This window comes from Echinops telfairi, unplaced genomic scaffold (assembly GCF_000313985.2).
Source record: "Echinops telfairi isolate 266 unplaced genomic scaffold, ASM31398v2 ScPeMD7_4;HRSCAF=17, whole genome shotgun sequence".
NCBI classification, from domain to species: domain Eukaryota; kingdom Metazoa; phylum Chordata; class Mammalia; order Afrosoricida; family Tenrecidae; genus Echinops; species Echinops telfairi.
This window is the reverse complement of record NW_022103900.1, coordinates 2,583,900-2,596,795: the sequence shown is the minus strand read 5'-3', so window position 1 is coordinate 2,596,795 and position 12,896 is coordinate 2,583,900. Positions and strand designations below refer to the sequence as shown.

Here is a 12,896-nt window from a genome sequence, read left to right as displayed (position 1 = left end):
AGTTGAGAAAGGCTTTATTGAGGCAGGGATAGAACTTCCGGGAGGGAAAGGAGAACAGAGAAAGGGACAGGAGCATCTTAAGCCTCTGGGCGGGTTCCGAGACCCAGCGAGTTAGGTCAGGGAAATCGCACCTGGAAGTGAGGCAGTAGGACATATATAGGGCTTGAACCAAGGATGTATGTACTGATAAGGGGAAGGAGGGTCTTCTGATGCTGCAGTTGCAGGGTCTGAGTGAGGATGTGCTCTGTGTCTAAATCATTCCGGAACACTGAGGGAAAGGGCTATACAGACCCAGCCGGAGAGATAAGCTCCTTGGAATGCTGGAGACAGGGACTGCACAGTCCAGCTCTGGCCTTGAGAGGCCGGAGAAGGGGACCGCACAGTCCAACAGGCTATCTTTCGCGAGACCTGGGGGAGGTGGCTGCATGGTCTGGACCCAGCCCAAACAACTAGAAGTAAAGTGCTTTATGTAAGGTCACACATGTAGTGGTAAAGGAACTGGGGTCCAAAGCCAGGTATTTCTCATGTCAAATCCAGCCTATTAACTACCTTAGAGAATGAGGAAAATAAAAGAATTTAGCATTGGTTCCTGTCGTGGCTTTAAACATTTCTCTTGGTAACTTCCCATGAGTTCTCAGATAATGAGTGGCAAAATCTTTCTCGTTTAAATTAGCTGCTTAACTTGTGAGATGTTAGGTACCATTAAGTTGGCTCCAACCCATAAATAACCACCCTGTGCACAACAGAAGGAAACGCGTGGTCCTCCGCCATCCTCACAATCCTTCCTATGCTTGAGCCTATTGATGAAGCCACTGTTTCAATCCAGATTGTCGTGGCCCTTGCTCTTTTTCTCGGACTCTCCATTTTACTGAATATGATGTTCTTCTCCAGGTACTGGTGTCTCCTGACAGCATGTCCAAAGTATGTAAGATGAAGTCTTGCCATCCTGCCTTCTAGGAGCCCTATGGCCTTACTTCTTCTAATACGGATCTGTTTGTTCTTTTAGCAGTTCTTGGTACTTGTAAGATAAGTTATGTTAAATCAAAACTCTTCAAGGAGTTGAATAATCAGGGAACCATGAGGGGCTAGGTTTGAAGATTTAATATTTGTGATTTTGAAGTTACCAATAATGATGTCCAGTGTAATGTTGGTAATAGTATCAAAGAATTAGAAGCTAAATTCTAAAAGGAATGGTTGAGAGACATCTGTCATGAGCTTCACAGTTGGATATTCTTGAGGGGGTAGTGGTAGGGTGTGGTATAGAGAGACTTTATTCTGAAACAAGGAAAAATAAGGACACCTTGACCCAGCAATATGAAGATACAGAGCTTAGAAAAGTGCTATAAAGAAAAAATGTCCTGGAAGAGAGTATGGTTGTCACTGAACTGATAGCGGCAGAAAGCCTTGGGAATCATTCTCTTGAGAGGTGGTTATAAGGAGAATTTTGCTCTCACCAATATTATCAAACTTGACCTGTACATTTCACAATGGCTAGGGTAGTTGAAGGAGCCCTGGTGGCATAATGGTTACATCTTGGGACTGCTAACTGCAAGGTTAATAGTTTAAAAGCACTGATGCTCCAAGAGAGAAATTTGGGGCACTCTACTCTCATAGAACTGTAGTTTTATCTTGTCTTGTAGGGTTGCTATGAGTTTGCATCAATTCAATGGCAGAGTTTTTGAGATCAGGAGGAGTTGCAAAGGAGTTGGAGGTGGTATCAAATGAATGGTTTTACTCATTGTGTAGGATGAGACTCTAGATAAGGGAAGCCTAGAAACTTGACTAAAGTAAATTATAATAAAGAACATGATGTAATTAATTATAGTGGTCTCCAAAGTCGTTTCTAGTAATTTTGATCTTGTTGATAATGTACACAGTAGAGCATACACCAATTCAACAATTTCTGTAATTTTTTTTCCATTTTCTGCAATTTCAATGTGCTACTCAGTCACATTGATTACATTCTTCAAGATGTGCATCCGTTTTCATTCTTGTTTTCTGAATTATTTTTCCGTGTTAACAGAAATTCACTTTCTGTTTTCCATGTTAACAGAAATTCACTTTCTGTTTTCCATGTTAACAGAAATTCACAGAACCTCTTTTGTTAGGCTTTCTAGTTGCTGTTTTCAATTTAATCTCATATAAATAGATTTTAAAAGAGCACTATGCTCAAGGCAGACATTCTTTACAAGTAAAGTGTTTAATTTTAGGAAGACTTGAGAGCAGTGGTTCTCGACCTTCCTAATGCTGCGACCCTTTAATACAGTTCCTCGTGTTGTGACCACCCCCCAAACCATAAAATTATTTTCATTGCCACTTCATAACTGTAATTTTGCTACTGTTATGAATCTGGTGACCCCTGTGAAAGGGTCGTTCGACTCTCCCAAAGGGGTCACGACCCACAGGTTGAGAACTGCTGCTCTCAATCTATTTTTGGTTTAAGGTTTAAAGATTAGAGCAATATTTTTGGTTTAAAGATTAAAGCAATAGTTTCAGGATCTCAAATATATATTGTAATGATAAACTCTCTAATATGTAGCTTTGTGCTGATGGGGATGTTGGTAGCACACTGAGCCCTTACCCTCATGCCATTTAGTATTTATTTTACTATATATTTGCTTAAATTATTTCTTTTCATACAATTTTTGGGTTTCCAGAGTTACCTTCTATTCACTTAACTGCAGGTGTCATTTTAACTATCACCAAATATTTTTCAGTAACATGCTTTTTAATGCTTTTATAAACCCTTTAATGTATTTACTGTAATTTAGTTGCTTGACATTTGGTTTGCACTGCTGGCATAACTGCATTGGAATGATTGTTAAAGATTCCATGTTTACAATATCCCATAAGGTTCACGCTTCATGAATATTCTGAGGTATCTGTGTATATCAGATTATTGTTACGTGGCATTGAGTCAGTTCTGACCTGTCGCGACCCTAAGTACAGCAGAATGAGTCCTGTGCCATACTTGGCTTTCCTTGCCTCTCTACCAAGAATGTCCTTAAGGGACTGATCTCTCCTGAAAATATGTCCAATCTTGCCATCCTTGTCTCGAAGGAGCATGCTGGCCATACTTCTCCAAGACAGATTTGTTTGTTCTTTTGGCAGTCTATTCTTGATGAGCACCACAATTCAAAGGCATCGATTGTTTGATCTTCTTTATTCAATGTCTTAACTTTCACATGCATACAAGGCAATTGAAAATACCATGGCTTGGAATAGATACAGGAACCCTTGTTGCATAATGGATACACATTGAACTGCTAATTGCAAGATCAGCAGTTTGAAACCATCAGCTGCCCCTCCAGAGAACGACGTAGCTTTCTACTCCCATAATTAGTTATTGTCTCGGAAACCAACAGGGGCAATTCTACCCTGTCCTATAGAATTGCTATGAGTTGACATGGACTAGATGGCAGTGAGGTTTTAATTGGTTTGGTCTAGACCCATCTTAGTCCTCAGAATAACATTTCTGCTTTCCAACACGCTAAAGATGGCTTATGCAGTAGATTTCCCCAGTCTAACCAAGACAAAATCCTTGGCACCTTCATTCTTTTCTCTATTTATCCTGATAATTATCTTTACTTATTGGTCCAGTTGTGAGACCAGTTCTTCTTTACATTGAATTGTAATCCATACTGAAGGCTATTAACCTTGATCTTCATCAAGTGCTTCGAGTCCTCTTCACTTTCAGTGAGCAAGTTTGTCATCTGCACAAAGCAGGTTAATTAGCCTTCCTTCAATCCTGATCCTGCATTCTTCATAAAATCCAGTTTTCTCTGGTTATTTGCTCAGCATACAGCATATCAGATTGGTCCAATCTTCAATCAACTACTTACCAATTTCATACCTTCAGAAATTCAGTCTTTAATGCGTTTTTCATCTATAAAGGCAAGTAATAATGGTTCTTGCTTTTAATGGTTTTTGTGATGATTAACTGAAGTAATGTTTATAAAATCTTTAGAACATTACCCAGAACACAGTAAATATTCAGGTAAAAACTAGTATTCTTAATAACATATTGCTTTGTGGTTTTTTCCTTAAAAGTACACCTAATGTTCACACAAAAACTTTCACATGAGTGTTCATAATAGCATTTTTCATACAATAACAAAACAAAAACCCACTGCCTTGATTCTAATAGTGACCTTGTTGTAGAAACAACCCAGATGCCCATTAACTGTTGAGTGCGTAAACAAAAAGTTGTATATACAGATAAAAGAATATAACTTACCCATAAGAGAGTATGAATGACTGATAGATATTACAACATGGATATGGACCATACAAACATGCTAAATGAAAGAAGCCATGTATTGTATAGTTTCATTTATATGAAATATTCAGAATAGGGAAATTTAGAAATCTGCTTTTGTTTCTTTCTTAGTAATTACTACACTTGTATAAGTATCAGGGATTTTTCTATTAGAATAGAGAAAACACAACTGATCCATAAATAATAGACTTAAATCTTTCTTTAAGAACTTAACACTAGTTGTTAGTTGCTTTTAGCTAAGTCTAGAACTAAACACAGGAGAAAGATGAAGCAGCCTATTCCTGTAAAGTTAGGCTCAGAAACCCATCACCCTTACCTTATAGGGTCATGAAGAGTCAAAACTGACTCGACAGCAGTAAGTAAAAACTAAACAAGGGCCATGAATTGCATTATTAAAGTTCTTTATTTCCTCCCTTCAACATACAACCTCACCCCTCAATCAGATTGGTTTATTTGAAAGAATAAAGTCATTTTATAGAAATAGATATAGCTGTAGTCTAGATTGGTAAGCATTGAAGTACCAACCATGGGTTGGCAGTTCAAACTCACGATCCCTTCCGTGGGAAAAAGATGAGACTAACTGCTCCTGTGAAGATTTACAACCTTAGAAACCCTTGTACGGTCGCTCTGAGTTTGAGTTGACTCAATGTTAGTGGATAACAACCTGGATTTGTTTAATTATTTCCTATTACGATTACTTGTTTCTATATCCTTTGTATTTTCTATAAATTAGAATGGCTAAAGCCTGACTAAATTTAGAATATTCATTGTTTGGTTAAAGAAACTTGTTAGGTGATGATAATTATTTTATAATGAATCAGAAGACTTGATGTTGGGCATTGAATGATGCTGAGCTTTATCCGTGGAAGATACTTTCTTAAATTAGTAATTTGCAGTAGCACCAGTCAATTACTTGCTCAATGAGGACAGTGTGAGAAATTTTGTCTACTTCTTGATCTTTTCACTCAGGTTGTTTAAGGTAAATACAGACTTTATAAGGAAAAATATTTTTTAAATGCCCATATCAGCACTCATAATAAATGTGAATAAAAGTAACAGGGCACTAATTTTCATCTTAGTGGTAGAAGATAATTTTGAATATTTTCAGAAGTATGGGAACCAAGGAGCTCAAGTATCTATTGGTAGGTAAATAACTGTTAGAATGTTATTAAAGAACTGTTAGAATATTTTTAAAGGGATCAAAGCAGTATTTTTAAAGATACTTTAATATATTAATTAATTAGCATTTTACCCTCTAAAAATTTACTCAATTTTATGCTTGTCAAAGTGTAAACATGTATATATAAGGATATCAGCATATAACTCAATTTTATGCAAATAACGAGACATATACTAACAGGCACATTTGCAAACTTCCCAACCCCTCTTGTTGAGTTTTCTGTGTGCTTTATGCACATTATATTAGAAAAATAATACTTTAAATGACAAATTGGGAGAAACAAATGTCATCAACACTCAGAAAAATGACATGGTCATATTCAATTCAAACTCAAGCTATTCTGTGATTGTTTCTTAAACTAGGTACTATAGTTTTTCTTATCTCCAGGTACCTTTGTTTTCTCTTTTTGGATTAGTTTAAATATATAGAAAAATGGAGACTAACTCTGGCAGTAACTTCTTTTTTTTTATTCTAATTCTTGGATTCAGTAGCATTTTAAAGCCAAAGGAATCAGTAATCTAATTTTTATGAAAGTCCAGTGTAAATTACATAATAGAAAAATGACATTTTAAGAAGGTGATGGCTTTATCTTAATTATACTAAGAGATGTATCTGTCATCTTTAATTTTATCTTTAACTTGATATCTTATATAGCTTTATCTTAATACTTTTTTTTCTCCCCCTTTTAAACAGTTCGATTTCCTGAAGATCTTGAGAATGACATTAGAACTTTCTTTCCTGAATATACCCACCAACTCTTTGGGGATGAGTAAGTAGAATGTTGCCAAATGAGTATGGCAAAAATAAAAAGAGCATTCTTTTTCTTTAGATCCTAGATAAAGATTTTTCTTTTGTGTTATTTTCAATTTTAAACATATTGGAATGGCATTTTTTACATTGAGTTACCAATCTAATATAGAATTGTCCTCTTTAGTGCTATATATAGATTATCATTTCATTTTCAAAACAGTACTGTCTGGTATTTGTTATATTGTATATTGGTAGCTTTGGAGAACTGCCTAAGGACATATGAATGTTGACATTCAGAGTCAAGTAATCTGATTCCAGGGACCGAAGCCATAACTAATCATCAACAACACCCCCACCCCCCCACCCCCGGTCTCATTTTGCTGTGCTGCTTCGAGTACCGAAAAACAAACCAGTACCATTAAGTCACTTTTGATTCTTGGTGACTCCAGGTGTTACAGAGTAGAACTGTTCTCCATAGAGTTTTCATAGCTCTGAACTTGAGAAAATCGATTTCCAGGCCTGCCTTCAGAGGGGCTTCTCAGTGGGTTTCAACTGCCAAAACCTTTGATTAGTAGTCAAAGCTGTTAGTGCCACCCAGGGGATTCTGCTTTGAGTTCTACCATATGTTATTTTATTTTTTTTAAAAACATGATTTTGGGTGTTGGGGTGGGGGGAATTGGCAAGTGAGTTACAAGATTACTATATCTACATAAAAACATTCAATATATTTTTTACTAACTATGCCACCCCTCCATATATGCATTAGTTTCTGTATATACTATGTGCAAAAAATGCATGTGAGCATATGTGATACAGTAGTACAGTGAAATCTCATTCCCTAGATTCACCAGTTAACGTTTAATCATATTTGCTTTTAATCACTCTCATATAAGTGTTATATTGTAAGTGAACCATTTGTGAGTAGGTTGCAGATATTATCCTGATTCCTTCTAAATTTTTCAGTATGCCCCCCAAAACAAGGACACTAACCATAGTGCAATTACCATTAATTAGGAAATTTAACGTAGTATTGCTGGTTTTTATAGAACTTTGATTTTGGGTTTGTCTGATTGTTCTTTGTGATTAGATTTATTCAGGTAAAATGCTTTTTTTGCAAAGAAGTGGTATTGTATCCTTTTCACTGTATTGTGCCAAGAAGTCCATATCAGTTTGTCCCATTGTTGGTTACCTGGGATCATTTGTTTTGGAGATGTCCACCAAGTTTCTCCATTTTAAGCTTAATAATAGTTTTCCTTTGTAGTCTATAGGCCATCTGTGGGAAGTAGTCTATTTCCTATGAATTTTCACTTGGACATTTTTGCATTCATTCATTACTCTTGCCTTAATTTCTCCCCCCTTTTTACTGATTGTAAAATGGTGATTTTTTAACTATTCCTGCAGTTTTAAATAAGGTAGTCTTGTTTCCCCCTTTCTTTGTTTATACCAGAATGAAGTCAGGTGTTTTTTTTTAATTCAATGACTATAGTTTATTACTGTTTATTAAAATTTTATTGTTAAAATACATATAAAACATTAGTTGTTTTGACCTTTTTAAAATGTATAATTCAGGAACACTAATTGCATTACTGTGTTGGACAATCATCACTACTATCCATTTCCAAGTGTTTTTCATTATCGCAAACAGAAACTTTTTACCCTAAAACAGTGTTTCCTAAAGCAGATGTTATAGCCCCTGGGAAGGGGGTGTGTGCCAGAATGATCCAGAGGGGTTGCAAAAAGGTTTACCTACACTTTATCCTGGATTATGGGCTATAGCACGAAAGTTTTTAAATTGCCGTGGGGGGGGCAAGTAATTTTTCTTCTGAAATGGCATGGTAAGCCAGGTAAGTTTGGGAACTTAAGCCCTAAAGCAGTAATTCCTCACTCTTCCCTCCAACTCCTGGAAACCACTAATAAGCTTTTGTCTCTATCCATTTGCCTATTTCAAACATTTCATTTCAATGAAATCCTAAAATATTTGTTCTTTTGAGTCTGAATTATTTTGCTTAGCACAATGTTTTCCGTCTTATCCATGAAAATAATTTTTCTTTATGGCTAAAAAATACACCATTGTCTGAGTAGTACCACGTTTTGTCTGTGTTGGTGGGCACTTTGATTGCTTCCACCTTTTGGCTATTGTGAGCATTGCTGCAGTGATCATTGGTGTGTGTCTGTTAGAGTTTCTGGTTTCAGTTCTTTTGGATATATGCCTAGAAGTGGAATTGCTGGGTCATGTCATTCTCCGTTTAACTGTCTCAGGACCAGCCATGTTTTTCCCACAGAGGTTGCACCATTTGACATTTCCACCAGCAGTGTATAAGGATTCTGATTACATCTTCGCTAACTCCTCCTTCTCCCCCTCCCCCCATAACAGCCACCCTACTAGGTAAAAATGCTATCTCATTGTTGGTCTTTTTATTTCCTTAAGGACTAATGGTTGTTGAGCATCTAGTTTTTATATTTAAGTCACTGGTTAGTTTTGTTAGTTTCTTTATATGGTGTGCAGTATCTGCCCAACTTTGTTTATAATAAAATACACTTATTTTAGCACCATTTATTAAAGAGACTATTCTTTTCCCATTGTATGGACTTGGCACTCTTGCCAAAATTCAGTTGACCGTAGATGTATGAACCTACCAATTTTGATGTTCCAGTTATCCAAGATTCTACACTTTACAACCCTTTCAAACTAACCTCTAAGTTGTTTGGATATGGTTTTCACCATTTATGGGACACTTTTTGGTGTAATGAAATGCTCCAGATTTATCTTGAAATTTGCCTACTAGTTCTGGAATCAAGTACTTTCCCTCCCTAAACAGTTGACATTTAAAAGATTCCATTCATGGATTTTCTATATGTTATTTTAGCGTTATGTTTATTTTACATGTTTTTAAAATAATAAATATCTTTTGACACAAACTTCTGAGAATTTCTCATTGTTTAAGTATTAAGGGATTTTATGGGCTTTCAACTATTAATTATATTTTGTAATTTTAGTTTATATAAAATTTGAGCATTTCATACTTATCAAAGTTTTTTATTATAAGAAAAGCAAAATGTTTTCCCTGGATTTATATCTCTAAGGAATATTTATTTTCTTAATTTGAAAGATTTTTCCTGTGCTAATACCTTAGCGCATATAGATATTGTTTATTACTGGCATTTTGCATATTCACCTGTCTGTTTTGCATAATGTCACTGAAAGTGTTGAGGTTATATACCACTCTTTTAAGGAAAGCAGTTGGTGTAATTATAACCCTGTGTTTCATGACCCATCATGGCATTAGTTTTGATACATGTCTCCCTGCCACTCTTTTCTACTGCACATTTCAGAGTCCCTGGAATGGAGGGGAGAGTGCACATATTTTAATTAGATAGCCTGGACAGAAATCTGGAAAATGGCACTGCTTTTAAAAGACATTCTTCTTTTAGTATTCCCTTTTAAGAAAAAAATAAATAATAATAGTATTTTGGAACTGTAACTGTTCACCTTCACCTATTTAGAATGTGTAATTGATTAGTTTTAAGCAGCCATCATCAGCGTCTAATTTTAGAATATTTTCACCATCACTACAAACTTTTAGGGGTGGAAAAACCCTGCTTACCCCTATTATCAGTCTTGTCTCCTTCCCAACCCTCAGTTCTGTGCAACTCTGAATCTACTTTCTGTCGGTAGATTTGCCTATTGAGAATACACATTTCAGATTTCACTTTTTAGAAGACTTAATAAGCTGGGAAAAGGAATCTCCAAAAGTCAGGTTAGAAAAATGACAGCAGTGCTATATATGCTTTTTGGATTCATAAAGAGCATCGCTAAGAAACCAAACTCAGTGCCATCAAGTGATTTTTGACTCATGGTGACCTGCCCACCCTATAGGATGTATAGAAAGCCCCATTTTTCTGCCCAGGATTGGCTGGTGGTTTGGAACTGCTGGCCTTGCAATTACCAGCCCAATGCGGAATTACTAAGTCACCTGGGCTCCTTGAAGTGTACTTAGCATTGGCTTCCTAACTGCAGGATTAGTGATTCAAACTCACCAGTTGCTTCTCAAAAGAACAAGAGGCTATCTGCTTCCATGAAGATATAGCTCACAGCCTTACCAACCATATGTACTATATATTATATAGGGTTGCTATGAGTCGGAATCAGCTTGTTGGTAGTGGGGTAGTATATCACCACTTTCAAAGGCTCAAATTGTTGCTATTGCTTTTGCTATTCAGAAACCCTGAATATTGGTGATGGAAGCAAACTGTAAGTTGAGGACAGCCAAGCTTAAATCTTAGCTGCTTGCCCAGCTAGATCCTGCCCTAGTTTTTATACTACTTATCTTTGATTTGAAATGCTTTTATTAAGCACTAGTGATAGTAACACCAACAGCACTCGCAGTAGTAGTAATGACCACGCCAAACTCACTGCCATCAACTATTGGTCAGGGTAGAAAAGTCCCCTGTGAGTTTCTGAGACTTAATACTTACGGGAGTAGAAAGCCTGTCTTTGTCCTGAGAAGCAGGTGGTGGTTTCAAACTGCTGACCTTGCGTTTAGCAGCTGAATGTGTAATCCACGATGTTACCCAGGGCTCTTTGTAGTAATGACTAATGTTTATTAAATGTTTAAAATGTGGTTTTTTTGTTTTGTTTTTAACTTACTTAACCTAAATAACCCTAAGGTAAGTTCTGCTATTGACTCCATTTTATTAAATGAGGAAAACTGAGGCACAGTTTGATTAAAAAAAAAACGTTTTAAAAAATAACTTAAAAAAAATAAAAATAACTTTTTTGAAACTGCATGTGGTCTAGAAGAGGACACTGGTGATGTACAATTCCTAGAACCAAATAGTACTTGGAATGCAAAAACTCACTCAGCACTGTAACCCATGCTATTAATTTGGTATCAACATACTGCAGTTGGCTCCTGTCCTGCTTTTTCAGTTTTCAACTTGGGCTTCTGTTTATTATTCCCATCCAGTTGTACACAGTATAATTCTACTGTTATGTAGAATTTATGTCCTGAATAAGGACATAAATTTTTGTTAAACTTGGCAATAAAAGGACACTGTATACTGGAAAAAGAAAGAAACTATGTGGGATTAAAATTTTATGTAGGGTTAATAATGGTGCTAAAATATTTTTAATTCATTTGGCTTTTTGCTTTGTTTTTAGTGAAACTGCTTTTGGTTACAAGGGTTTGAAGATCCTTTTATACTATATTGCTGGTAGCCTGTCAACAATGTTCCGTGTTGAATATGCATCTAAAGTTGATGAGAATTTTGATTGTGTAGAGGTAAGAACAGAAATACATTTATATTAAACTGTTTTCCAATCTGTAAAATGCCAAAGACATGAGGGGGAGAAATACTATTATGTAGTGCTTGTAAAATCACATTTAAAATCTTTAGTTATAGAGACACCTCCTAGAATCATGAACCTTGTTTCCTAGGTGGACCTTCTCCATAAAACCCACTCGTTTTTACACATAAATACTGATTAAAAAATAAATTGAATCCATTAAAAAAAATAAAATCCTGCTTTCATTATCCAAATTGTATTTTTTTAAAGTTTTATTAGCATTTCATCCACATGTCATAACAATTCAATAATTCAATCCTATCGGGAAGAGTTGTACCCACCCCCCAAAAAAGAGTTGTACAATTAGCACCATAATCAGTTCTAGAACATTTTCTTACTTGTACTCATTGTTATTTGTGTAAATTTTTTTTCTAATTGTGGAAAAAAGATACACAAAACATTCTTCAGCTCTACACTTCTAAATGTATACAACATAATTCGGTGCCATTGATTATACACTTCATTTGTACCACCAGTATTGACATCCTATTCCCAAATTATTCCACCACCATTAATATAAAGTCAATGGCCCCTCTAAGTAACAGCTCTTCTCCTTCACTCATGGTAACCATTGATTAAGTTTGGTTTCTTTTTTTTTATTTTTTAGTAGTTTTCTTGATATAATTTTCACATAGCGTATGCTTCCATGGTTAAATCACTTTTAGAAAGAGTTGTGTGTGTGTGTATATACACACACACACACATCATCACATTCAGTTGTAGTGTTTCGTCCCACAAATTATATTTTCTTTTAAACTTGCTTTACCAACTCTGTTTTTCATTGTGGACATGAAATTTTTATTTTAAGAAAGGGATTGAAGGCTATGTAACCTACATAATGGCCCAAAAGATAATCATCCAATCACTAGAACCTGTGGATGATAATTGATGGCAAAACAAAACCAAAATCTTTGCATTAAAAGTAGTAAGTAATGGATCTTGGTGGGGAGATTATTTTGGATTATCCAGGTGGACCCTGAATACAATCATGTAAAAAGAGGTAAGCCAAAAGTGATTTGACAGTAGACAGAAGAGAAGGCATTGTGATCACTGAGGCAGAGATGAGAGAGATGTAGTCATAAGCCCAGGAAGGTCAGTGGCCACCAAAAACTTGAAGTGGCCAGGAGCAAGTTATTCCTAGAGTCCTTAGAGCACACAGTATTGCTGATGCTTTGATTTTGACTCGATAATTTTAGGCTTTGCCTCTAGAATTGAGAGTAAATTACTGTTGCTTCACAGGAAACTAATACAATTTTGGTATCTGCAAGTGGGAAGCTGCTTTGGGAATGACTTTGGAATTGGGAAATGTGTAAACTATAAGATTTTTGAGGTTTAGGATA

General features: G+C 35.8%; 1 protein-coding gene across 1 annotated transcript in view; it reads left to right on the top strand.

Annotated features, from left to right (window-relative positions):
* Positions 1-12,896, top strand: part of HAT1 (histone acetyltransferase 1) — a gene marked incomplete at its 5' end in the record, with an annotated part of 39,983 nt that overhangs the window by 2,678 nt on the left and 24,409 nt on the right. Inside the window, 2 exons of the mRNA XM_004703740.3 lie at positions 6,153-6,228; positions 11,371-11,491. Of these exons, the coding sequence (XP_004703797.2) occupies positions 6,153-6,228; positions 11,371-11,491 (197 nt within the window). The remainder of the gene's footprint in view (positions 1-6,152; positions 6,229-11,370; positions 11,492-12,896) is intronic.